This window comes from Pangasianodon hypophthalmus, chromosome 6, assembly GCF_027358585.1.
Source record: "Pangasianodon hypophthalmus isolate fPanHyp1 chromosome 6, fPanHyp1.pri, whole genome shotgun sequence".
Classification (NCBI taxonomy): domain Eukaryota; kingdom Metazoa; phylum Chordata; class Actinopteri; order Siluriformes; family Pangasiidae; genus Pangasianodon; species Pangasianodon hypophthalmus.
The window spans coordinates 14,243,139-14,268,599 of record NC_069715.1 but is presented as its reverse complement, the minus strand read 5'-3'; the positions used below and the strand labels follow the sequence as shown (position 1 = coordinate 14,268,599).

The window sequence follows — 25,461 nt, the reverse complement described above, 5'->3', positions numbered from 1 at the left end:
CTTATCTTGATGGAAACATCAAAGTGAGCGAGTGCTGGTACCTTCCCAGAGCAAACCTATCACACAAATCTCATTACAGGAGATATCTAATTACTGCCTGGAATTCAATGCTTGTTTGGAAGGAATACAAAGACAAGCCTTGACGACGCAGCCTTAAAAAATAACTCTCTTACAATGCTGTTGTGTGACTCTGATCAAGGCAAATTAGACACGTCAATGGGATGGAAAGAGCTAGTCACGTGACCCCAGGCACAGGCTAGCATTGGAGTACAGGTCCAACAAAAACTGCGAGGAATGCAGCACGCTCAATACAGTATCAGTGTAAGAACCTTCGGAATGCAGACATGCTGGCTAAAATGAGCCAAGCCAGTGATTACTGAATGCTTTGTTATACACAGTATTAAGTGATTACAGAGTCTAGTTAGGCACGGCCATTAAAATGAGGCATCAGGGGAGCCAAAGAACAGCAAGAAGTTCCCAGACTGACCATGCTGTACTTTTGGACATCAGCATTCTGAGCACAAAAGGGGGTAATCCAATTCAATCCACACTAATCCAAAATGAACAGTGTGGTGGTGTTGTAGAGAGAGAGAGAGAGAGAGAGAGGGATTATCAGCTGTCAAAGGCCTCCTCCTGTAGAGGGTAAGTGTTATCAGGGTCAGCACTGCTCGGGGATTGGAGGGTCCCAGTATGTCAAGTGAACAGAAACCTGTCCTCATGATCATCTATACTGACAGAGACAGTCAAAGAGGGGATAGATTGTGCAAAAGAGAGAGAGCAAAAAAAAAGGGGTGGGAAGGAAAAATAGGAAAGGAGAGCCAGAGAGTAAGGGGAGAGAGACAAAATAGCTGTTGAAGAGTGGAGGGAAGGGGAGGGTGTGGAGTGGGGAGGCAGAGAGAGGGAAAGAGGTAGAAGGGCCCTGTCTCCATGACAACCTTCATTTCTCCTCCCCTTCCTGTGGTCTGCAGAAAAACTCTGGTGGTCTTTGTGTAACGCGATTCCACTAGAATGCACTGTGCAGATTAGGGCTCAGGCAGGGCCGCAGTAAAGATGTTATTACCCAGATCAAACGCAGTAATCACACATCACTGAGGGGGCTTTCACATCCTCGGCAGATAAAACCCCAGCCTGGCAATGCTCAGGTGATTAGGGGATTATTACTCTGTCATTCAGTGCTCTGCCAGCCTCTCAGCAGCCCAAACATCCTCATCCGCTGGCTAAAGAGCAGACAGGAGACAAACCAGCCATGTAACAAGCCTGCATTGCCATGCCATGTTCTCCATTGGATCTGTCTAGGTCATGCCTTCACTTACATACATAACATAGTTGCAACAATGAGGGATAAACAATTATAATAACATCTTATGAGCACAGGTCTTTACTGACAGCTTACAAGAGTGCTTAATTAATTACCAAGCATGGGTTAGTAACCTTTAAAGTTACTTAGTATTGTGTTTATATTTAAAAAAAAAAAAAAAAAAAAAAACAACAACAGTGGTGTACATGTATAAAACCATCAAAACAGATTTTCAAAAGAAATGATGGGGCTTAAAACATGACACTAAAAGTTTTAAAAAAAAAAAGTGCTTAGCACACTACATTGGAGCCAGAAACATTGATGGAGGGCAGAACACTAGGTGGCCGGTGGCCTTCTCCAGAGCCCACTGTCAAGTACTCAGAAGGGAGCGAGGGCCTTTCTACCCTACATGGCCCCTCAGTTGATTGATTGAGAAAGAAAGAAGAAAGCTGAACTAGAAGAGGGAAGCCACCATACAAAATGCAGTTAGGAAATGCACACTTCATTGGGTTGGGAAGGGAGGGGGTTACCGGGAAAGACAGGGAGTGAAAGAGTGAAAAAGAGAGTAATAGAGCCGAAAGCATCCGCCTCAGCTTTTATTAGGCAAAAACAACATTACTGAAGAGGCAGCCAGAAGAGGGACTCAAAGGGAAAGCCCCTGCTTCTGCTCAGAAACAGAAAGGGAGAAATGGGCTGGAGAGGGCATTTGTTTCCGCCAGCACCCTAAAAGTACTCCAATGGCAATAGACCATTCAGGGAGACTGAAAAGCCCAGTTCATGTCATGCCTTCTTTAAGTGGCTGAGTTCAGTTCTCCACTGATCAAACTATTAAAGTTTCAGGCTCAAAGCATGAGTAATATGCAGCAAAACAATAAATAGGATCTTGTATATAGATTTTTTTTTTTTACAAAAACAGTTTATTGAAATATCAACAACTGTACATATCTTCAGTGACAACACAGTTTGCTACATACTTTGGTGTGTGTTTTAAGACATGACTGTATCCGTTGACTCTTTGTAAGGCAGGAGACAGTGTAGTACGATGAGTAAGTTGGCCAATTGTCTGATTAAGATCTGCATGTCTAACTTGGACATTATGCTTTGTTTGGTGTAGCTACAGACAAATAAACTAACTCTGTGCTTTTTGCATATGGGACACTATGCACACAAATTCCAACGAGGCTCCAAAGAAAGGGAAACAGGGAAATATTAACCAATTAATCCAAATCATGTTCATCCATTACAAGACAAAATGCTGAGTCCTGTCAATGCACCAATGTAATGAAGTCACAGGTCCAGGGAAGGGTCCTCCTGTCAGTACACACATGCCTTTTCTACAGCTACCTTGTTTGGCCCCTCCCCTCTTGAGGCAACTCTGTCTCCTAGGAGGCCACTTATAGGAGGTTAGAAGAGTCACCTTTTAGAGTGTCCATCCTCCTGAGCTGCCCTTTCTGCTAGACATCAGCCTCAGGTGCTCACAGGAGTTTATAAGGCAGGGGCTCTCCACCACTCAGAGGGGGGAGGAAGGTCCACAGGGTATCTTTTTTAAAAAAAAAAAATCCACACACATCCCCGAAATATGATCTAGCTGAAAATTTTTTCAGAGGAAGGGAGGGGGGGTAAATTAGATTTCCATAAAAGGTCAGCCTAGAAAATTAACTTCTCAGGAACAAAAAGAGATAGAATATCCTTAGAAAAAAAATGTCCTAATCTAATTTCCAAACCCCAGCGGAAAAAACAAAGCATCAAGGAGAGGGTGAGAGAGAAAGAACCATTGTGAGTGTAACTGAACACCAAAATATAAATCTATAAAAGGCCTTTTAATACTCCATTATGTACACTTTTCACAGAATCTCCACATGAATAAAGTTTCAGAACGAAGCGCTGCTTCATGCTACAACATTCTTACCTTATTTAAAAAAAAATAAAATAAAAATAAAGACATAAAATCCAACAAGAAAAAAAAAAAAAAAAAAAAAGATATTCTCTTCTCTAGTGCCAAATGCCCTACGTTGGGTGTAGTGGGCAAGGAATGAGCAAGTAAGAAGCATTAGTGACTGGGCTAAAGGATGCCCAGTCCCCACCAGGCCAGTTCAAGTCCTGGTATAAAATCAGTCCATATCTGACTAGTCCAGGCTGCTGTTAGTCACACAGTCCATGAAGAAGGGGATGATGAGGGATGGGAGTCAGGTAGACAGGTGCTGAACTGTTTATCTGGTTAGGAGAAAAGGAGTGTGGTTTCCCTCAACACACCATTCCCCATTTCTCCTTTTCAGCATGGGTTGAGCTTCTCCATTCAGTTACCTCTGCCTAGTAGATCACCTCATACACCGTGGCCTTCTTGTCACCAGAGCCAGTAACAATGTACTTGTCATCTGCTGAGATGTCACAGCTCAGGACTGAGGATGATTCTTTTGACTAGAAGAGGAGAGAGAAAGAGATAAAAAAAAAAAAAAAGAGAAAGTTAAGGGATAAAAGGAGCAAGTCTGTTGTGAAGTAACTGTCAAAACATTTATAACGCTGTATGGCAGAACTGCATGAAGCTATAGCCTACAGACACTGCCTCTTCCCTGACCCAGCTGATCATGCAAGACCAAAAAGGAAAAAAAAAAAAAAAAGATAAGGGTTGTATACATAAGCACTTCTCCCCACACCATCACACCGCATTAGCTCTTACGCTAACTCCAGCACTTTAAAGGTTTAGCGTTATTTACTGGACGGTGGTTACGTGTGCATGCCCACATCCTGCCTAAGTGGTCAGGGCCCTGGCACTAATGACACACTCTGGTCCATTTCCGCTGATGCAGGCATTGTCCATCAGCTAGCGGTCACTCTGCCCTCTAGGGCGAGCTTCCTGCAGACAGACTTTATTGATCTCTGTACCTGGAATATGCTGGCGCCGTAGGGAGTCCTCCACGCGTTCAACAGATTGTCCTTCCCAGTGCTCACGAACCATTTACCTTGTCAAGGGAAATCAAATGTAATTAGAGCTTTGCTTGTGCTGCCAAGGCAAGATAGAGCTAAATAGAGATATGTGCAAAGAGACTGAAAACAGGCTTAAAGGGAGAGGACAGTCAAGGTTGTGCTCAATTGGAAGATGCAGTTCATGTGTAAAAACCAAATAGCTTGAAATAGAAAAAAAGTGAGAAGCATGCAATTAAAGTCATCTTTGAGATACAATATGCAATCTCAAGTCATAAAACAGTTATCTGTATTTCCTTTTTTCCCCTCTTTTATCCATCACTGCACTCTTAGTTCACACAAGCAAGGCAAACCCAATATGGCTTGGTGTCTTACCACAGTAGGCGAATTTGAGGGACAGCACACAGCTCTCATGCAGGTGGAGCTGATACTTGTCCGGCTTGGTGTGGTGGAGCACCTCCACATTACTGCTCTCCATGCCCACAGCCAGCCATTCACCCGTTGGGCAGTAGCCCAGTGAGAAGATCTGTACATGAAATAGAAAGACAGTTTCAATACACTGACAAGTTTTTTGTCTGGTGCTGGCAGGAAAGGAACAAGAGAGAAACTGACCTGAGAGGTGAAATCATGTTGCTGCAGCTGCCGCCCCTCTCTCAGGTCCCACGAGCGCACAGTGTTGTCCAGGCCACCCGTCCACAGTTTAGTGCCATCGTGAGAGATGTCAATGCAGCTGGCGCCATCTGTGTGGCCCTGGAACTGCCTACAATACCCACAAGGCAGTAGGTGGTCAGAGGCACAGCCAATTACACTTCTCAACTACAAGTCATGCTTATCACCTCCTCACAGACTTACCTGACAAGCGTCTGATTATGGAGGTCCCAGACGGCAATGTTGCCATCACTACAACAGGAGAAGCAGACCTTAGCATCAGGGCTGATGGCCAGAGCGTAGCAGGCCGGGGCTGATGAGGTCAGCTCAGCCTTGATGCGTGGCGTCTGTGAGGCCAAATCCCAGATGGTCAGGGTACTTGCTTCGCCACCCACAATCAGCGTACGACCGTCAGGCAACAGCTTGCAGGAACGGATGTAGTTGTCCCGGTTCTGCTCCAAAGAAGAACAAAGCAGTGAGCCAAACTGAAGGAAACCTACCACTGATGTTTGACAATGTACAATCAATCAAGAAGTGGCAATATAGAGCACTGTTCCACACAAAATTCACACAACATTACAGGATTCTGTAACTTTTTGGATAAGTAATGGATAAGTAAAATTAATATATATATATATATATATATATATATATATATATATATATATATATATATATATATATATATATATATATATAAAGAAATATCCCTTAAAAGTCCACTAAGCAAGGCATTTAAGCAAGACATGTCTGCAATTACACTGATAACAGTAAACACTGGGTTTAGCTCTCACCAGACAGTCTAGCTGGGACACAGGACTCTTGCTACCAGGCTGGCTGATGTCCCAGATCTTCACACAGCCCTTGCCTCCAGTGTAGACGTGACGTGTAGGGTTGCTGATTGTGACCGCACATACCACCTCACCGTGGCTTAGAGTGTTGATCTGGCGGGCATGGCGTGGGATCCCAGGGCCCATCAGAGCATCAGGAGGGAAGGGTACAGGCTGCATCTGCCCATCAGCACTGACATGGAATGAGTAGGCCCTGACAAAGAGAGAAGAAACCAAAAAGGCTTATTTCTGCATTCTGTGGACCACAGCATTAGATGACTACTTACTGCTAATTAAATCAGTGAAAACAATGAGCAAATGGTCTAAAATGAGTTATTATGAGCTACCAAAAGTTGTGCTGTTTGGCACTGTAGCAGAAGCCCTACATATACAGTACAGTGAAAGAAAGGCTCTGAATCAAGTCACTTTTGGTGAGATACTTACGGCTTTCCTCCAGAGATTGACGTGAGGCTGGCAGGGAGGCCTGGGGCTCTCATGTGAGGATGATCAAAACCAGCCTTAAAAAATGAACAATCCATTAGATCCTCACACATAGTAGCACAGAGCAATCTATAACTATTGTTATAGATTGTACAAATAGTACAATATGCATTACATTCAGTCTCACTTTATCAAAACATGAAAGGCTTGATATTTTCATTCTCACATCAACATGCATTCTCAGTCCAGACTAAGAGAAAGGAAAAATAAATGTCTATTAAAATATAGAGCTCAGCCTGAGAAAGGACACGCATGCACATGCACACACACACACACACACACACTCACAATGGATGGACGGCCATATGCAGCAGCAGCAGCTGCAGTCATCTGGGGAGAGATGTGTAGGCCGGCGTAGACCCCAGGGCTTGTGAGCGAGCCATTCATCTCATGGTGGCCCATCATGGCAAAAGGAGCTGGGTAAGAGCCAGCGATGGACAGGGGAGTGCGCAGCGCAGGAGCAGCTACAGAGATGGACGCACAGAGCCGATCAGAAATCAGCATCAGTTACAGATTCACCTTCACTGAACCATACCAAGTAACGCATAACGATTCTCAGAGACAGCTACTCTTAGCTCTCTGATCAAAAAGAATCGTGAAGAAAATGCTCAAGTGTTAGTTTCATATTAAGGTCTTCATTTTTCGAGTTAAGTGATTGCTATACATCAAAAGAAGATTAAAGAGTAGCGAACACTTTGTTTTTCAGAGTAATGGTTCAGAGTGGGTGTACTTACGTAGAGCCTCCATGGGCGGTTTGCCCAAGATAGGCCGCAACCCTGGCGTGGTGCTGGTGCCGGGGGTTGGGGCATCATTCCGTGGAGTGGGAGTATTAGACTTGAGACCAGGTGTGGATGATTTGTCATTCTGTATTTGAGTGTGTGGACAAAGACGGGAGAGAGAGAGAGAGAGAGAGAGAGAGAGAGAGGAAAAAAAACAAACAGAGTTTAGAAATCTTCCGAAAGAAGTGAGGCAACATACAAGCAGAGGTTTGAGAGCCCACTGTACGTAATCCTGTCCTATTCTGACAAACATCCTATTCCTATGAAGCTATAAACCCCACTATTTATCCTAAAAGCCATTACTGGCACAATGGAGATGAGGCTCATTTTTATCCTTCCCCCTGCTCTCATCCTTTAATCTTTCTGACAAGGCAGAAGGCCTAGAATGGTTAAGCACACTGAGTTATAAGTACAGAAGACATGACAGATCCGCTACAGAAATGCTATATGTCTGACTTTTACGAAGTAATACTAACGTATTTAAAGCCAAGCCTGGGGAGCATTCGTTCCTAAGAGACACGACAGCAACATCAATGCGATGTGCCAAAGCTTTCAGGTAAAATTCACTGGTGGGGTCCCCCAAAAGATGAAAAGTGTTTAATATTAAAAGTAGTGGGTGTAATTGTGTGCAAATGTGCCCTTACATGGCCATGGTCCTTGGTTTTGGAAGAAGGTGTGCTGCCAGATGAGGCCACTGAGGCAGGACTGTTAGGTGTATCCTTTTTTGGGGGGCGAGGCTTATCAATGCCATTTTCTGGTGGGGAGTGGGCTGGGCTGCCTCGGGGTGTAGCAGGGTCCTACACAAACAAAAACCCAAACAAAAAAGCCAAAATATTACCCAAGGTAAGAATCTCAGATTGATCATACAATTTTATCAGAACTATCTGAGCTTCGGGCACCTTCAAGTCTTAAAACTCAACAAATTCAAGGTCACAACTGGTTATGAACACAATAAAATCTCACCTCATTAGAAACGTCAACCACGAGATCATCACTTTTGTCTCCATCACTATCCTGTATTTAAAAAAAAAAGCACTTCAATCTCCCATTGCACAATGAATGCTCTAGAAACATGAGCTAGAAACAAAGTTTTCAAATCAGCTTATATGGCATTTTTCAGACTCACATATCTGCTCATGTTGTCCTTCTCTTCCATTTTGCGCTTCTTGGAGTCCAGGCTATAGTCAGAGGAACCACGATGCTTCTCGCTGGCAGTACGCAGGCTGTCAGATGGGGAAATGGAGTTGTTCTAAAGAAAAAAAAAATACTTCATTACTCTCATGGATAGAAGGTAAAGCAAATTTTATTTGTTATTTATCACTTGGTAAAATGCCTTGTGACAAAAGTATTAATTTAAGCACGACTGCAGACAGCATTGACAGGTACTTTGCAGCTGTGTGTTCTGAAAGAAATCCAAGATGGAAAAGAGGAAGGGGAAAATACAAAAAGCTGAAAAAAGGAAAACAAGTAGTTCATATCACTCCAAAACCACACACTTTAAAAAGCCAGAAGAGACCTATTCATTCCCATTGGCCGCCTACAAAACCCAAAACAGGCTTAACACAATGCACTGAAACTAGCCAAGCCGTATCTAACAACCTACGCTAGACTAAACACCCAAGAATTTGCTGGCTACACAACAGAGCAGCCACAGTTAAGCAGACCAAAGAGAGGGGCTTGTTTTCACAGTCCCCCTCCCCCTTTCCTAAAAGAGACAACAAACAGCTTCAGGAAGACATGAGCAGTACTAGTGCTGAACAACGGCTCTTTATCTGAGAGCAGCCAGGCCTGGACTGAATGTGTGTGTGTGTGTGTGTGTGTGTGTGTGTGTGAGACCATGTAATGGCCATTGATTGCTGTAGCATGCTGAGCTCTGACTCCAAGCCTGTGTAGTTGGCTGGGTACAAACAAATGGGCAAAGGCAGGCGGGTCACATGCAAGCAGCTGCACTCCAGCAGTGAGCCTCTGTCCACTGGATCTCACACTTCCTCATTTTATTTTCGGGTCGACTCACACTCAGAAAATTGAGACCATACGCACACAATCACACAACAAGACCGTCTGGCCTCCAGAATATGAAGACAAGTACTTCCTTTGCCAAAAAACCCTATTTTCTTCTAAGAGGCCAGGACTATTACTGTGGTACATCCTCCGATATCTTGCATGTACGCATCAGCCTCAAGTATGAGGTGCCAGTGGAGCATAGAGGCCTTTCTTAAGTGTTCTCTAGGCATTTTCTCAACATAATCCAACCTGAGAGCTTCTCTCAGGTTTCCCTTATCCCAGAGAGAATGCACAGCACAAGAGGGCAAGAATGCCTCCAAGTTCATGGCAAGTGTAAAAAGAAACTGAGCTGAGAAGTGAGATGAAGTAGCAGACTGGGCAGAGAGCCCGCAGTTCTGTGCGTGTGTGTGTGTTGCCTGACCTTTTAAAGAGATGCTTGGCGTGTCTCATTAAATAGAGTCACAACTATACTATCAGATGACCCAAGACACAGGCACAACACGCACGCACACACAGGCCTGGGGTCGTAAATGCTAAAGGAGCTCCTCTTCCTTTAGACATGACTGCACCCATTGAGCTCTGGCTGGGACTGTTAGAAACCCAATCTCACTGCCACAATCAGCCATCAGAGAGATTTAAACCCTCCCATCAAATAAACGCCTTTTACAAGGAGATGAGAGGCAGAAAAACAATTCTACCGCCAATGTTCATGCATATTTATCAGCTAGGCAAAAAAGCATGGGAAAAGGGGGCAGTAAAAGGGACGAGATATCCCAGAAAAGGAGCGAGAGAGAGACCGAAGGGGATCAAATAAATCTGCTAAGAAGGGAGGAGAGTTAAAGTCGTCTTTAATTGTGATGCAATTACGCAGTAGTGCTAATCTGTACACTGTGATATGAGTCATTTCCCATCTGCATAGAGATGAGAGAGCTTATTTCATAGGAAACCTTGTTTCCCCATTAGTCACTTTAATGAAAGCAGATTACTGTACGCAGTGCAACTTGTGAGGGTTTCAGGCAAAAGAAGCCTTGCTTGACATTTACATTAATGGAAAATTTCTTAGGCGTGAAACAGGTTAAAAAGCTCTTTCATGCAGGAAGAAAGAGAGACAAAGAGAGACAGAATGAGAGCAAGTAAGAGTGGGCGAGTGAACAGAGGATATGTGAGAGAGAGAGAGGAAAGAAAAAAAAAAAAAGAGAGAGATATAAAAGCCAACGCATGAGCCAATGGGAAACTGGGCACTCACCGTGCTCTCTGCAGTCAGTGGATCCAGTTGGAGGAGAGAAATAGACATGAAGATTGGCCAGCCACAGAGAAGAGATAAACAACAAAAGTCAGTGAGTCTCTCCAAATAAGAGAGGGTTTCATCACCTAGAAAAAATTTCATCCTCCAATTTAAGTGCCAGGACATGTGGGGTTTTTTTTTTCCCCTGACCCAGAAAGCATGCTCTAATTATGAGTAATATGTTGCGTATAAACTGTGTTCAACTTCTGTAAGTGCACGTACAAAGACAAACCTGCCCTATATTTTCATTTAATGGTTATTACAGCATCACAGGTAAAATGATCAGGATCATTCAGGGTCAGCATAAAAATGTAATTCAACGAGTTTCCAATTTCTGAAGCAATCGCTCTCTAGTCATCCTTCAGAACAGTGTTTAGACTCTTTCTCACCTCTGTGCTCCAGGTCATGGTGGTTCTTCTCGTCCTTCACAGGCAGGTGGGGCTGGCTGCCCAGTGCACCTAGTGCTAGCAGGCCTGAGCCGGTACCTGTGACTGGGGGGATGCCCGGGGGCTGCAGGCCAGAGGGGTGTGGGGGCAGAGCCACAGGGCCGTGGGCAGCATGAGAGAGGTGCTGTGCCTGGAGCTGCTGCTGCTGCGGAAAGACACACTGCGAGTGGGCCAGAGGGAAAACACACCAACAAAAAGACACACGCATAAACAGCCTGAGCCAGTATGAGCCCAGTCCAGAAGCACGCGCTATAGGAGACACATTAAAACCCTCACGTAATCATATAATGTACAGACTGAACAGTTCAAATATTTTTATATCTGTCAAAGGGAACAGCTATGTGGGAAAGAAAAAAGACTTCAAAACTGTAGACTGAGACTTAGGAGACAGGAAAGACAAGTTAATCATGGCTGGGCGAGAAAACCTGGAAAACAAAGAATACTGGAAGTCAATGACGCAAGACAGGTTTTGACACGTCTGCCTAAATGAGTGTCCATGATGGAAAACAGCCTGAAACAAAATGGTCAAGTCAACATGAATGAATTTGCGCACACTCATTTACACACAAGCACTTGTCAAGATACAGTTATAAGATAAACAGGCATTCAGCTGTCAGCTCAGGGGCTTTACCACCTGCTCCTTAACCTCATCAAAAAGCTGAACAGCTACACAAACCCACACACACACACACACACACACACACACACACACACACACACACACACACACACACACACACACACACACACACACACCCCTCACATTTGGGTTTGGTTAATTCACAAACTATGAGTCACTCATGAAAACTCTTAAAGCAACTCTAATAGCAGTAGGGGCTGAAAGTGTGTGCATGTGTGTGTGTGTCTGTGTATGGTTACAGTGGACAACAACCAGACTCATGCTGGCAAGAGTTCAAGCCTTCAATATTCCCATTAATATTTTAAGGGCTTGGGGCAAGCGAACAGGAGTTAAAAGCCTCTCAGCATGGGAAGTGTGCCGTTTAAAGCAAGCTTAAATAATACTTAGTACAGGCACCAGTAAAAAGAAAAAAAAACACACACACACACACACTTCACAATTTATTACTATGCTCTGGAGGGCTGAATAATTTAGCTGCTGTTATGGCATGTACCACCCCTCCCTCTATACAGACCACAACTCAATCAGCTGCCATTTATGGCCATTCTCACTGAAAACTTGAGTGTGCACATTTCTTCTGCAATGAAAAGGTTAGATATTATTGGCCATGTATGGCGATCATGGAGGTACAACCTTTTGGAATTATTAGCAGGTCATTAATGCCATGCCAAGAGTAAATATCAATACTAAAGGCTTATTTAGAAGCCTGGAATGCTCCGAAAGCTTGCCCTTTCCAGAGGACAAATCATTATTAAGATGTCCATCACAAGCTCTTATTCAGGGGTGACTATAATTGCTAACAGCTTTGCCGATTATTTGCACAGCTGGCTGTATATTGCTGTGAAGGCCTTGGAGAATGGCAGGGAAGAGAATGGTATATAGAGAAGTGCCACCTGGGATTTGAGCCGCAACCTTGCCCCTCTCCCCAATTCAGTTATGAGACAGGCCTCACGTGAACCAGTGAGTAGGTAGACATAAAGAAAATGGATGGGAGCGAGTAGTCATGTGTTTATCATATGGCTGCATGGCTTTAAGGTGTATGTGTGCAAGAAACATATGAATATAGAAGGGAAAGTGTGTGTGTGTGTGTGTGTGTGTGTGTGTGTGTGTCTGCAAGCTAGAGAAGATGATTGACCACGAGGGAAATTAAAAAGGCAGTTGATTCACAGGGGAGGCCCTTCCCTGCTCATTCTGGCTAATGAGCCACTGATGTGTAATATGCATGGACAATCATTGAGAATCCTCATTAGAGCCCCAGCCATGAAGACAAGAAAAAGAAATAAAATGCCTCCTCTAATTTAATATTCGTAGATAAAGACCTCTTCTGCTGGCATTAATCTCCTCCCCAACTGTGAAGTACTGCTGCCAAACACTGGCTGGCCACCAGATGGGAAAAATAAATAAATAAATAAATAATACGGCTGGGCAGTAGAAAACCCTACTGGCCAAATTAGACACCCACTTTCTCTTGTCCTCAGGTGGGATAAACTAAACAATTTAGCACTGTAACCATGCAACATGCAACCTTGGACTACCTACAACAGATCCCTCTCTCTTCCGCGTGCGTGCGCGCGCACGCACGCACACGCGCACACACACTTAATTGGACCCTTACCACAAGTGGAGGCCATCTTAATGGTACTCCTGTGAGAGGACAGGGAAGACATGTTAAAAGCAGTTGCTGTGGCAGTAACAGAGCTGGGAGCTTGTGCATATCTGTATGTGTGCATCTTTTGTACATGTGTTACATCTGCACAATCACAGCATGCTTCAGCTTATTCTACACACAGTAGTAACTAAACACAGCCACTCAACCACAGGTGGGAAATAGGTTGTGAAAATGTCTTCTAAATATATAGCACCAAATGCACTCATGTGCTAAGTGATGAGGGCAGATATACTGAGCTGCCAAGAGAAGCCATCTCGAGATCTTTGATGAACATGCTGCTGAAAAAAAGCAAGGCTGTCCTAGATGCATCCTATTACTTGCTATGGGGTCCATCAATAAGACATGTTAGCAGCTGTTGCACTGCCAGTGCATGTGCGTGAAGGAGCACGCCACTCTCGTCTCACCTTGGCCTTCAAGTATTCATGAGGACACTGGCACCTAGATGCACACATGCACTTACACATACTGACAGCTGTGTAAATTACAAATGCTTAACTCCTGCAAAAAACATGTATACCTTTTCCACCACACAAGCAGCCGTAGACAAGCTAACGCTTTATTGCCCAAGGTTATAAAGAAAGCGCAAAAGAGAAAATATGGAATGAATACGAAAGCAAGAACCATCAAATGTCAGAAACGTAAATGTCGACTCCATTTTTAATCCATTCTCAGAGGGAGAAAAGGTGACCCACTTATAAAAAACAAAAATAACCAAATCTTATTCGCAACTCAAAAAAGTCAGACCTCCCCAGTAGAATTCCAACCAATACTTTCACATTCTCCCTTTCTAACAGAGTCATTAAGCAATAAAGCAGGTCTGGTGCAGCGCGGCATTAAAGCTATCAAATGGGCTCTTCCCAGTAGATAGCCTGGCATTTAAGAGCGGCCACATGCCTGCCTCATTCCGCCCTAGATTCCAGGAAGTCATTATCTAAGAATGGGGAGGGGGATAGTTGTTTGTCAGTGTTTAGGTCCTAATTGAATTTCGATATCAAGCTAAACAGCTTCTGATCCTCCACCTTACAGCAGCATTGGAATCACGCTAGTGAAAGAGTCAATGTGAGTTCAGTCGATGTGAGTTCAGCTGCTGTAATCACAGTATAGCCAGGCCAGCTCTGGGACCATGGGGCTGGACCTGTTCACTTTCACACTTATCCAAATCCTATAGAGGTGATCAATCAGCAGCAGATGGCAAAGAAAACAGAGCTGAACTGCAGTTGGCAGGCATGAATGGACTTGTAAAGGCAAAGGGGCATATTACAGGTACCAAGGTGATGACCGCTGAGCGAGTGTGTGTGTGTGTGTGTTATCTGTACTGAATTCAAAGTATCTATATCCGTTATCTATATCCGTTATCTGTCAGAGCAGTCCAGGTCAGCACTAAGGGATGAGTCTTGCCAGTAAAATTTGATCCAATTAAAAGCATGTAGTTTCTAGAAGAAGCTTCATATATGCTTTTCATTCATGTTCAGGGACAAGACACACAGAGTAGCCCGAGTAGCCCGAGTAGCCCACACACACACACACACACACACACACACACACACACACACACACACACACACACACACACACACACACACACACACACCACAGCTCAGTCACAACTATGCAACTGTCTTAAACACAATCATATTAATACAAGAATTTCATTAAAATACATTTCAAAATAGAATCCATGAAAGGGGCAAAACTGTGTATAATCAAATTCGGGAGTTCAAATAATTCCATTAAAATTACATAATTATAATTAATTACATAGTCAATTTGAGGATGATGACATTGCAGCTGTGCCCCCTTATTACAGTCAAATAAAAGAATTAAAGGGGTATACACACGGTGAGAGGCAGATTGGGAAGTCCACGTACCCCGATGATGGCATTCAGCTCGGTCATTGTCACTTGCTTGGCACGTTCAACAGCCTGTGCAACCTGCTGTTGGTGCTGTAACACATACACAAACAGTCAGATGTGCCCAAAAAAGCTCCACACAAAGCACGTCAAAACATTTTCATAATGCATGCTACATTCAAATGCGCTTCAATGCAAAACAAGTGGACATATGCCTTGTAAAATAAGGCACTGTATAATTATATGTAAAGTAAAAAAGCAGATAAAGCCGCAGTTAAGAACGAATGCAAACTAGTGGTGCAATATGGCTAGAATCATAGATCTTTGTTTAAAATCACCATATTAGTATTGGTAAACTAATGCGTTCATGTTATTCTGTGTTTAAATTTGATCAATCATCCATAATTATTTAATATATAAATACAGATGCTTTTTATACATGGGCAGATTAATGTCTTAATTGCTTTCAAATCGCTACATAACACATTAAGGCATCAAGAACATAAATGTGTGTTAAGCACTAATATTTCTGATAAGTCATAATAAACAGAATAAAACTCACCTCTTGTGACAGAAAGGGCATGATCTGAACTAGAATTGCGTTAAGCCTTTTAGCAATTTCAGTCTGAAAGAGAGAGAAACAGAAACTGTGATGAGGCAATGGACCAGTGCTGGAAAGTACAACGTTGTTTTAAAAAAAAAAAAGCTTGACTCAACTCCTTTTAGTGTTTACAACGATTAAGTCAATTACCATGGCAATCAGCAGCGCTTGACTCGGCACACTCCAAACAGCGTGATATTGACATGTGAAATATTTAAAGCATTAGGAGGGCCCAGGGGAGAGGGAGCACAGCTGCGATGAGTGTACACTCCAAACTGCACGGAAGCCAAAGCCACGTTAAGAGCACCATTACACTTCACCCGCTGTCGGGTTGGTAATACAGTCTGCTGCTGATGAGGACTTCCCTGCTACTCGCTATGCTATATCAGATACATGTACTGCAACCCGGAAGTCATTCGCAGATGATGAGTGCTTGAGATGCGATTGTATTTGAGAGTGCAGTAAGAAATGCTTCAAGTTAAGCCCAGACTAGGCTTGGCTACATACTGAAAAGCCACTTGTTGATGTTGGGAATTAAGATGAGGCTTTTGGCTGAGGATGGAAATGTCTGCAGCAGTCGGTAATGAGAGACGCTGGATTAGAGCCAATTCTTTCAGTATTCTGGGCCCAATCCATCCCCTCTACCCTCCTTCTTCATTTTCCCAGCACCACCACCCATCCTCCTCAGCCATACACCCCCGACCTCCATTCTCTCTCCACCAGCCTGGCCATCGTTGCCATGGCAACTGCGGCTGAGCGCCCCCGTCTCCTATTGCGCCCCAATCATTATGCAAATGCTACCTCGGCTTGACCGTAACAGCCTGTAAAATCATATTACAGGCACGCGGGCAGGTCATTAAATTGAATTTTCGGCCTGTCGATCAGATGAGCACCGTGCACGAAAGGTGGATAAAGAGAGAGGAAATGGTGGCAGTGGGGGAAGGCTGCAGGAAGGGATAACAGAAGGAAGAAGGCTGGCCTTATCTCTCCATATATCCTCCTAAAGCATCAATTCCAGCCCAGCACTCAAATTCTGTAACCGGAAATCCAGCTATTCTCGGCATAACCAATATCACCGATGTGTCACAATTCACATAACAGGTCTTGCTCAGACTGTGACCAGAGGAGGAAAAAAAAAAAATGTTGTAATGAGGGAGGGAAAGAGAACGTGCTTGGCTACAGATGCATCATCTACAGAATTTATGAGCCTCAGTTCAACCCAGGGCCAGAGCCATGCACAAACATCACATCGCTCTTCGGCCGTATTTTTCATTTTTCTCATTCAATTGTAAACATGCAGTGCTGTGCTGACCAGGAAATTATTTATAACATATTGCTGAAAAATGCCAAGTGACCATGGTGGCCAAACACAATATATGAGATGATGGATAAAAGTTTCCCTGCCCTCTCCCCAAGTATGATGTGGCGATATTCATTTCAGGCCAGGCAGTGAACAGTCTGGAACAAGCAAGCAGGCAGCTGGAAATGGAAGATATATTGACAGTAATCTTAGGCGGATAGTATTCCACATCAAAGCCATTGCAGAGTATGGACATGAAAGCGGATGAGAGGACATAGCCAAAATTTGTTGCTTTCAGTATGCTCCCTGCTCTCAAACCCAAGTTGTTTTGACAGCCTGTTATGCAGGCAATAAAAATCAGCCTTATAATTTTGTCTACATCATGTTTACATGTATCTTTTATAGGGTGTGCAGGACTGAAAATTACTCATGACTAATCATTCACTAGAAACAAAGAAAAAAATTAGGCAAACAAACAAAAAAGTGAAGCCAGCTCAATGTGTAATCCTTACTTGCCAAGATAAACCTGTCAGAGGCAAACATTTGACAGGATTTGCTGAGAGGCCTAAACACCATTGAGCACATTCCTTAAGAGCTTACCACAACGCTGACAGCTGGCTGAGTGGGGTCAAGGGTTGACTTATCTGTCAGTCAGTCTAAACCTTCGTACTCTGTATGGCACAAAAAAAATCCCTCACCATCTTGCGTGCCAAAAAAATATGTATATCCAAACCATAACACACGCTTTTCTTTCACTAACATGTAGCCTGCACACAGAAAAGGCAGTAGGAAAAGGTGTTTGCTCTGGCTGTAGATAAAAATAGGATGTTGTCACTTTAAGCAGATGAAAGCCCAGCTCTTGAACAGCGAGCTTCATGCTCTGCTACACAATTACAGGTACTCGGACCTGTCTAGCACCCCTTCAAGAGCACTCTAGGGCCAGCCTGTCAATGGCGTGCTGAAAGCTATTTGTCTGTTGCTATCAGTGGCGGGCGGAACAGAGTGAGACACTGATGAGCATTGAATATAGAGGGAAAACAACTGGTGCTCGCAGCCATTCTGCTCCCCGTCACAAATAATACTTGACCCAGCTGGGCTGATAGGGCTCTAGTTTTCAATAGAGAGTAGGATGGTCCTTCGACACAGTAATGAAGAACTACCACTGGCTTCATGCATCACAGAACTAGTGATCTCACACACAACAGCAGTGCTGTTAGTCTGAAACTGAGCAAAGAATTGTCATTTGTGTTTACCTGCTGAAGAAAAAGTCTTGAGATGCAGTCTGTAAGAATAAAACTGAACACGTACTCCTGTGCCTTCTAAAACAAGCCATGAAAAACAGCTCTGATTCACAGCGTATGGGTACATGCAGTTACCCTATGTACCTGACCACAGACTCCTTAGTTAGAAAATGAGAGGTGGAGTTGGCTCTGGGCTCCCAGCCCTCACTTACAGCCACCTTGTGTTTTTCTTTAACAGGTGCTATGTGTGCTCAACTCATACAGCGAGTCTATTTGCTTTGGTTCGCGCTAAGAAGAGCCATCCAGCAGTTAGCAAACACTTACTAGAGTCCCCCCTGTATAAATCATTGATCAGAGTCCCAGTGTCAACCCAGGGCAGTTCGGCTCAATCCAGGGCTCTACACACAGAAAGCAACCACCTGGCCACAGAGGGAGGGGGATTTCCACTATGCTAGTCACAACAGATGAGAAACCTGGATCAACTCATAATAATAACCCATGATGGCAGCTCATTGGCAGGGCAATGCAACCATCAGTGCGGTGTTTCCGCTTGCCGTTACAGCTGTCTGCAGATATCAGGCACTGAGTAAATGCCTTCAAAAAAATCTGCATTTCCATCTTGTCTATTTAAAAACACAAAACACTGGAGGGGCAGAGGCAGGGGGTTGGGGGGAGCGTCTCAGATGCAGTGAGACGGATTTTCCTGTCGGGGAAAATAAATCCTTGAGTCTGGAGGATATGGTGGTGTGGATCGAGTAATCCGAGCCACCTCTGGCGGTTAACCACTCCTCGTCTGCCTTGTGCTCCTGGGCTGGGGTTAATGTGGAGGAGTGGGAGGAGGTGTGCACATTTGCTCGCCAACGCCCACCTCTATCTAGCAGGTTTGAGCTGGGACTGGATGAATTATTCAAGTGCCTACATGGGCTCTGTGGCGGCGGCTGATAAAAGTCAAAGCGCTAAAATGGATCAGTCGATTAACCTGTTTACACAGGACTGGCCCTCCCACTCGCTCGCCTCACTGCCTCCACACCCCCCCCCCTTCCCCTCCCTCCCTCCTTCGCTCTCGCTCTCTCTCAACCCTTTTCTGGTTGGGAGATAAGTGGCTGACAGGAGCCATCAGAAGAGTGTGGGACCTGACGAACGGCCCAGCACACTGACACACACGGAGGACACTGATGGATCGCCTGCTCTGCTGCTCCTCCCTGATGCTATTAACCTTCAGGAGGTGGAGGGAGGGTGAGGGAGAGCAGACTAAACTAGCATCATTCCTCTGTGATGAACCAACTGCATGAACAGGATCCTGCTGTTGCATTATTATCTAGAATATGGAGCCATGCAATAAATCAAAACAATGCACAGGCATGCACACGTAAACACACATTTCCTGAGATTATGCTTTGGAAAATGTGTCTAGAACAACAAACAAAGGAAAGACTCCAAAAAGAGTACGAGTCAGGTATACTGTGAAATTTGTGCATGTTAAAGGAATTGACTAGAAGAGCTGATTTTACAACAAGGGCTATTTTTCGACCAGGTTTTATTTTATACAATTTTCTTAAATCTGCTGACATAACGGAACCTGGACAGTCTCCTCTCTCTTTAGTCATTAAGATATAAGAGTCCTTTGTGCCAAATGCTTAGCTTTAATCTCATTGAAACTGACCATGCAGGCAGGCGCTGTTAACTCTGCATAAGTAGGAAAAAGTGAAGAGACACTGAAGAAAATAAACACTGATTACACACACACACACACACACACATAAACGAATATGACCAACACACACATATACGAATACGACCAACCCGCTGTCTAGGATACTATCCATGATCCAGAGACAGTGTGTGTAAAGACTGAGAGGGATCAAAGGCTCACATACCTGTTTGTGCATTTCAATGTTCAGCCCATAGGACATCTCATAGTACTGAAAAAAACAAAACAGGAAAAAAAAACAGTCGTTTTTTTCCTTTCCACTCAGCATATGCGAACATCATCAAATATTCTCAGCGCACATCAGAGAGGTGTAGGGTGTCTGGGTTTTTTTTGTGAAAGATGAAGGAGTAAGAGAAAGAGGGAGCTTTTGATGAACACTTCAAACCCTTTCACATCGGCATTTCAAATCTGGCCCTTTCTCTTCCTTAAGTCAAGTCGGAACAAGACATATCCAAATGAATCCAATTAATAGAAATCCAGCATAATTGATAATTTCCCTACAGGAGTATCTCTGACCCTGGGATCGTTCCTTTGTAAAGCATTTTCTGCTTGCAGCCTCTTCTATCAGCACAGTCAGCATGAAGGATTCCTCCTGGTGTTTACCTAACCTTTCCTCCTCCTATCAGTCTGACAAGCTTCTTAATGTGAACGGAATGTTTAACTAGCGTCCCCAGGTATTGGTTAAAGTCATCCTTTGCGTGTTTACCCAAGATAAGAGAATACACTTCCAAGGTTTGACCTTGTAGAATTACATCACGTCAAGCCTTTGTTTGTTCCTCTCCTAACCATAAAACCTGGGGCGGGGCAAATTTTCTGATCTCCAAACACTTAGTTGAATCTGCCTCTTTTTTAGAAGGTGTAAATGATTAAGCTTGCACTTAAGATTAACAGCGATTTTCAGTCGAGCTCCATGTTTGTGTTAAATCTCATTATAAGCAGACTGTACGTTTTCCGCCGCAATCGAGTATTTTCCCACAGACGCCCCTGGCCCTCCTCCATCACCCCTCACCTAATTTACAACCATGCATTTGTCCGAGAGCAGCGTCTCCTTGGAGAATAATCAGATCCCCGCACAGAGGGAGGCAGATAGAGGGGGAGAGAGGGAGCAATAGAGGGAGGGCGGAGGGTAGTGAGGGAAGGTGGAATACAGAAAGGAGGACAGAGGCAGAAGAAAAAAGGGGACAATGCTATGGTCATTGACCCCTGTGGCTAAGGGGCAGCGTATAAAGAAGCCTAAGGCTCAAAACAGTCACTCAGGGCCCTTTAATAAAGCTAAAGGCACTGGGAGAGGTTTCTCCGTCACACAAACACAACAACAATGCAGGTATATACCAAGCACACCACCCTCATACTCTCCATAAATAAGAGCATAATTGCAGCTTAAGGTTTTTTTATATCATCTTACCATGACATAGTGGCGCTGCATCTCTGTCTTTTCGTTGGCCAATTTGTCATACTCCACCTTAAGACTGAAATAACACACAAGCTTTTAGACACTGCAATTACATTGCCATTTTATCCTCTTCAGCTTGCAGTTACGTTCATGTCTCCTTTTGGTAGTGTTTTTAACAAATTTTCGCTGTTTTGTTAGATGACCAATGCATGCATTACTGATGGAATTACAGACACACTCTTTACGTGTACACTGCACTAACAGCGCACAACATTATTCAGAACCTTTAGAATATTACCTGTGATACTGAGCTTGCAGGAACTGAAATTCATCCTTGATTCTGTCGCACGATTCTGCCACCGTGAATTTAAAGCCTGGCTGACCAGGCTGGTGGGGTGCCTGAAAGACAGGACAGCCATCACATCAATCAAACTCAATTACATCCCGCGAGAACCAAATTTGTTTTCCAGCAAACACAGAGCGAGGCTCTAATGCATTCTGCACCCGTCGGGAGCACCTCTAATATCTCAGGCCCCCTGAACAAGAGTGACATCTTTCCTACGGTGACAGCTAGGTGATGGCAGAAGCCGTTTTAAAGGCTTACATAAGCACCAGGCAGATGAGTGGGGTCACCTCACGTGGATGGACAAATAAAAAAATAAACAAAAAACAAATTAAAAAAATAGAAAAAACAAAACAATAAAAAACAAAAATAATCAAATAAAAAACAAATACAAAACAAATAAAAAAAATAAAATAACTAAATAAAAAATAAATACAAAACAAATAAAAAAAAAAAACAAAAATAACCAAAGAAAAAATAAATACAAAACAAAACAAATAAAAACAAACAAAAAAATAATAATAATAATAATCTCACATACTGTCAGTTCTGCAATCCTTTTATTGGGCTTTAACCTGATTTCTTTTTTTTTTATAATAATAATAATAATAATAATAATAAAACTCAAACTAGCAATCAAACACTTCTCATGAGATTTTTTTTATTCTGAAAGAATTCTTAATTCTCTTCAAGGTTGACTGCATTTATAAAATTAGATTTAGGTTGTTGGATTTTTTAAAGCCAATAAAGCCAACATTACTTGCTTTCCACTGACCTGCTGTTTCCTTTCGAGCATAAACACGCTTTAGCAATGAGAGTGGAGGAGAGCTGGACATCAGAATAGCTAAATCGATGCAGATGCAGCAAATTACGGCTCGTATCAGTTCAAGATGTGCGACTTACCGGATGCCGGCCCTGCGGATACATCTTGAAATGTATCCTTTATTTGTCGGAGGCTCGCCGCTGTGCTGGATGGAGATGACCCAGTGTAATTCAGCACATCGGCCAGAGCTGCAGGGGGGAAACACACCCCAACCGACCGATACACACACACACACACTCCCCTCTTCTCTCAGATCGGCTCCAACTCCTTCACCTTTTCGGGCACACAATGAAAAGAGAAAGCGTGGAAAACACAGCGTTAGCCTCACTCCTCTTTCCTCTGAGAATCTACTCTCATTACACAGCTCGTTTTCCACAAGTCTGGCACGCGCGCTGAAAATGCAGCTAAAGTCAGAAGAGTTGTTTTGAATTCCTCGTCAGTCTAACAAAAGCTACTTGTATATGCTATAATGCCGTTTTTACGGCGTCGCTCGACGATTTCGACAAGCTTTAACGTCTTGAGAGAAATGGAGCTGACCCAGTAAACTGAGGCGGACATGAGAAAGTGAGCTTCCCGACACAAAAACACTGCCAAGACGCGCTGAATGCTGCTGCTGCTGCTGGCTTTTCTCTTCTCTTTGTTTGGGCATTAAATATCCACACCTAACCTTTCCAACGCACACATTATAAAACACGTCCAGCCAAGTTACTAAGTAGTAATAATAATAATGTAAACATGGATGTAGCGGTGAGCTAGTGACGCTCGCGGTGTTTTTCAGCGAGACTGAATCGGGACTTGTGGAAGAACAATATACTGTGGCTATGCTAACTTGCTAGCCACGTACCTGCCTCCGCGTCTCCAAGCGTCCAAACAGCACCGTCTTACAGCCGCTTTAAACGCGGAACCGCTGTCCTGACAACTCACAGCGAGGCTCTAACACATTAATGGCGTCCAAGCGTCGAAAATGTTCATGTTTCAGTACCAGAGACGGACATAAACCATCTCCTCGTCGTCCTCTCTCTCTCTCTCTGTGTCTCTCTACAAGGCGACTGGAGACAACTGCTTCTCCTACTGCAGGTCGCGCGCCCAGGAGCTCAAAGATTCACTCACTTCACCGCACAAAACTCCGCCACTCAGTCGACCGGTCGCGTAATCCAAAAATTCAAAAAAAAAAAATGTTCCAAAATGTACTTCCGATTTTTGAAGAGCTTTAGGAAGGGTTGGAAGTGTAACGCTGTACTCCGCTCTCACGTTTCCTCTCCGTCCAGCGCCGTTGCCCTGTGCCACACACAGACAGACTACTGACACGAGGGCTGAACTGCCGCGAAAGCGCCCCTCTTGAGCCAATCAGAGACACGGACACCGAGTCGAGGCGGTCCGTCCAATCGCAGCGTGGTGTCCCCACGTGGGAACCGCAGGTCGTTGGGTGACGTCATCCTCGCCATTTTGGATCAGAACAGGTAGCTTGCAATCACTAAACATTTTGAGGTCTTTCTGTTGGCTGGTGTTACTGATTATTTCTTTCTGTGGATGAGCTTTTACTGGAATACATATATTCTTTAAATTGATTGTCCTCGAGGAAGCTATTGTTTCTGCCATTATCCACTTACACACTTGTCAGTTGACTATAAATGGTATAAATGGTGTTAGGATACTATGAAGTTGTAATATGCTGTTATTCTCCCATTAAAAGATTTTCAACGAGAAACAGAAAAAAACGCAACAACAGCCTTTAAAACAAATCATTACTTTTACATGTTAAGCTATTGCACGTCTTACTGTTAAATATAAAATACAGTGTGCAGCTTGATGGAGCCCTGGTTTGGATAGTGACTGTATATGATATAAATCCTCTGAATACAATCAGAGGCTCAATCTGAGTGCCTCATAGACAGATTGGTGGAATCGTGCAGTCCCTCGCGTAGCCTCCTTTTGTTCCCGGAGCCTGTAAAGTGCATATAACGGTGAGAATATGACCCATTATGTCGATAGACGGATAGCTGAAGTTGGAAATAAGATTGTTTGGGTCTGATCCCCGTGAACGTCGGCCATGTCTGAGCTGTGCAGTAACAGCCTATCCCGGGTTGGCTGCTTCGTTTCCCCCACGTGGGCTCGGTCTGCGGCTTTACACCTTCTCAGCCAATGACGGCGCAGCTCGCTGGTGCTCTTGATTCCGATTGGACGGCGAAGGTTAAGCCTGTCATTCAAGAAGGTTTGTTGTCAATCAATACCACGCGGGGTCAAGCGCTGACAAATGCCTGTGCTTCTCGGTCTTCTGCTCGTGAATAGTGCCTGGAATGGCTGCTTAATTAGCTTCGAATGGCTTTTCTTTCCAGTTCAAACAATCTGTTACTACCACGTGGTAATGAGAGCCTTACATAAAACAAAGGAACAAAGCAGCATGCAAACACTTAACAGTATTTTTAAAGGAGGGATTTCTCTGAATAATATTAATATTATTGTTTTTATCCATTCATCAAGAATATCACACTTCTGTAAATTGCTATTATATTAAAACTAATCTAAAACTATATATGTATGTATATGTGTAATGTATGTGATATGTTCACAATTTCACAGTAACTACTACTCTGAGCTAAAGCAGGGAATTCTAATTATTATTATTAATAATACAAATGTAATGGACCATTTTTACTGTCTTTCTAGCATGCACACATGATATGCAACACCAGCATGCAGAATAGGGTGGTCTTGTAGATTTGGAGAATATGCAATGCACCATGAAAAAGCTTAACGCTTATCCCAGTCGAGGGAGTTCTTATGGCTCGTTGATGTGATGTGTGATGGCTGTGATGGCTGCAGAACTGAAGGTTTCCGTGGTTTTGGTAGCAAACCGACGGTGTCAGACACTCATTCACACGACAGGTTTTTGCACCCGGCTTGGGACTGAGACTCTTGATTCTGTCCATTCTTGTTATGAAGAAAAAAAAATGAGGAGGTGTTTTTCTGGGCCATTCCTTTGGCTGAGAAAGAAGCTGTGTGTGTGTGTGCTCACTAGAACTGGCAGCCTAATCTCTCCCAGGCAACCCCCCCCCCTTTCGAGTCGGCTGAATAGAAAGTGCTTGGATTTAGAGCAACAAAAGGCTGGCCCTAACCTCCGAGTGGGGGAGAGGGCAAGGGCCCATCCGCCCATGCAGACCTCACTCGCTGTTTATTT

General features: G+C 43.8%; 1 protein-coding gene across 2 annotated transcripts; it reads right to left on the bottom strand.

Moving 5' to 3' along the window:
* Positions 1-3,098: 3,098 nt before the first annotated feature.
* Positions 3,099-24,577, bottom strand: tle3a (TLE family member 3, transcriptional corepressor a). 2 transcript variants are annotated; one of them, XM_053234932.1, is made up of 21 exons: positions 23,128-24,004; positions 22,364-22,556; positions 21,416-21,516; positions 21,130-21,193; positions 19,891-19,935; positions 15,434-15,496; positions 14,860-14,964; positions 10,656-10,872; positions 10,228-10,235; positions 8,104-8,226; positions 7,941-7,991; positions 7,622-7,774; positions 6,933-7,062; positions 6,487-6,662; positions 6,142-6,215; positions 5,662-5,911; positions 5,072-5,319; positions 4,832-4,979; positions 4,595-4,745; positions 4,181-4,257; positions 3,099-3,715 (listed from the first exon to the last, which is right to left on the bottom strand). In XM_053234932.1, the coding sequence occupies exons 2-21, from the start codon at positions 22,385-22,387 to the stop codon at positions 3,608-3,610; spliced, it is 2,316 nt and encodes a 771-aa protein (XP_053090907.1). In that variant the 5' UTR covers positions 22,388-22,556; positions 23,128-24,004; the 3' UTR covers positions 3,099-3,607. The 2 variants fall into 2 exon arrangements, 1 of the variants encoding a protein (XP_053090907.1); XR_008301922.1 differs by lacking the exons at positions 3,099-3,715; positions 4,181-4,257; positions 4,595-4,745; ... (6 more) ...; positions 7,622-7,774; positions 7,941-7,991 and having other exon boundaries at positions 8,105-8,226; positions 10,228-10,854; positions 14,890-14,964; positions 23,128-24,577.
* Positions 24,578-25,461: the final 884 nt, after the last annotated feature.

Excerpts from the sequence above, each read along its gene's own strand:
- tle3a (XM_053234932.1), bottom strand. The coding sequence starts at position 22,387 with ATGTATCCGCAGGGCCGGCATCCG. Across the intron at positions 14,965-15,433 it reads TGCCCTTTCTGTCACAAGAG|CACCAACAGCAGGTTGCACA; the intron begins GTGAGTTTTATT and ends TATGTGTTACAG. Across the intron at positions 4,258-4,594 it reads CCTCAAATTCGCCTACTGTG|GTAAATGGTTCGTGAGCACT; the intron begins GTAAGACACCAA and ends TCCCTTGACAAG.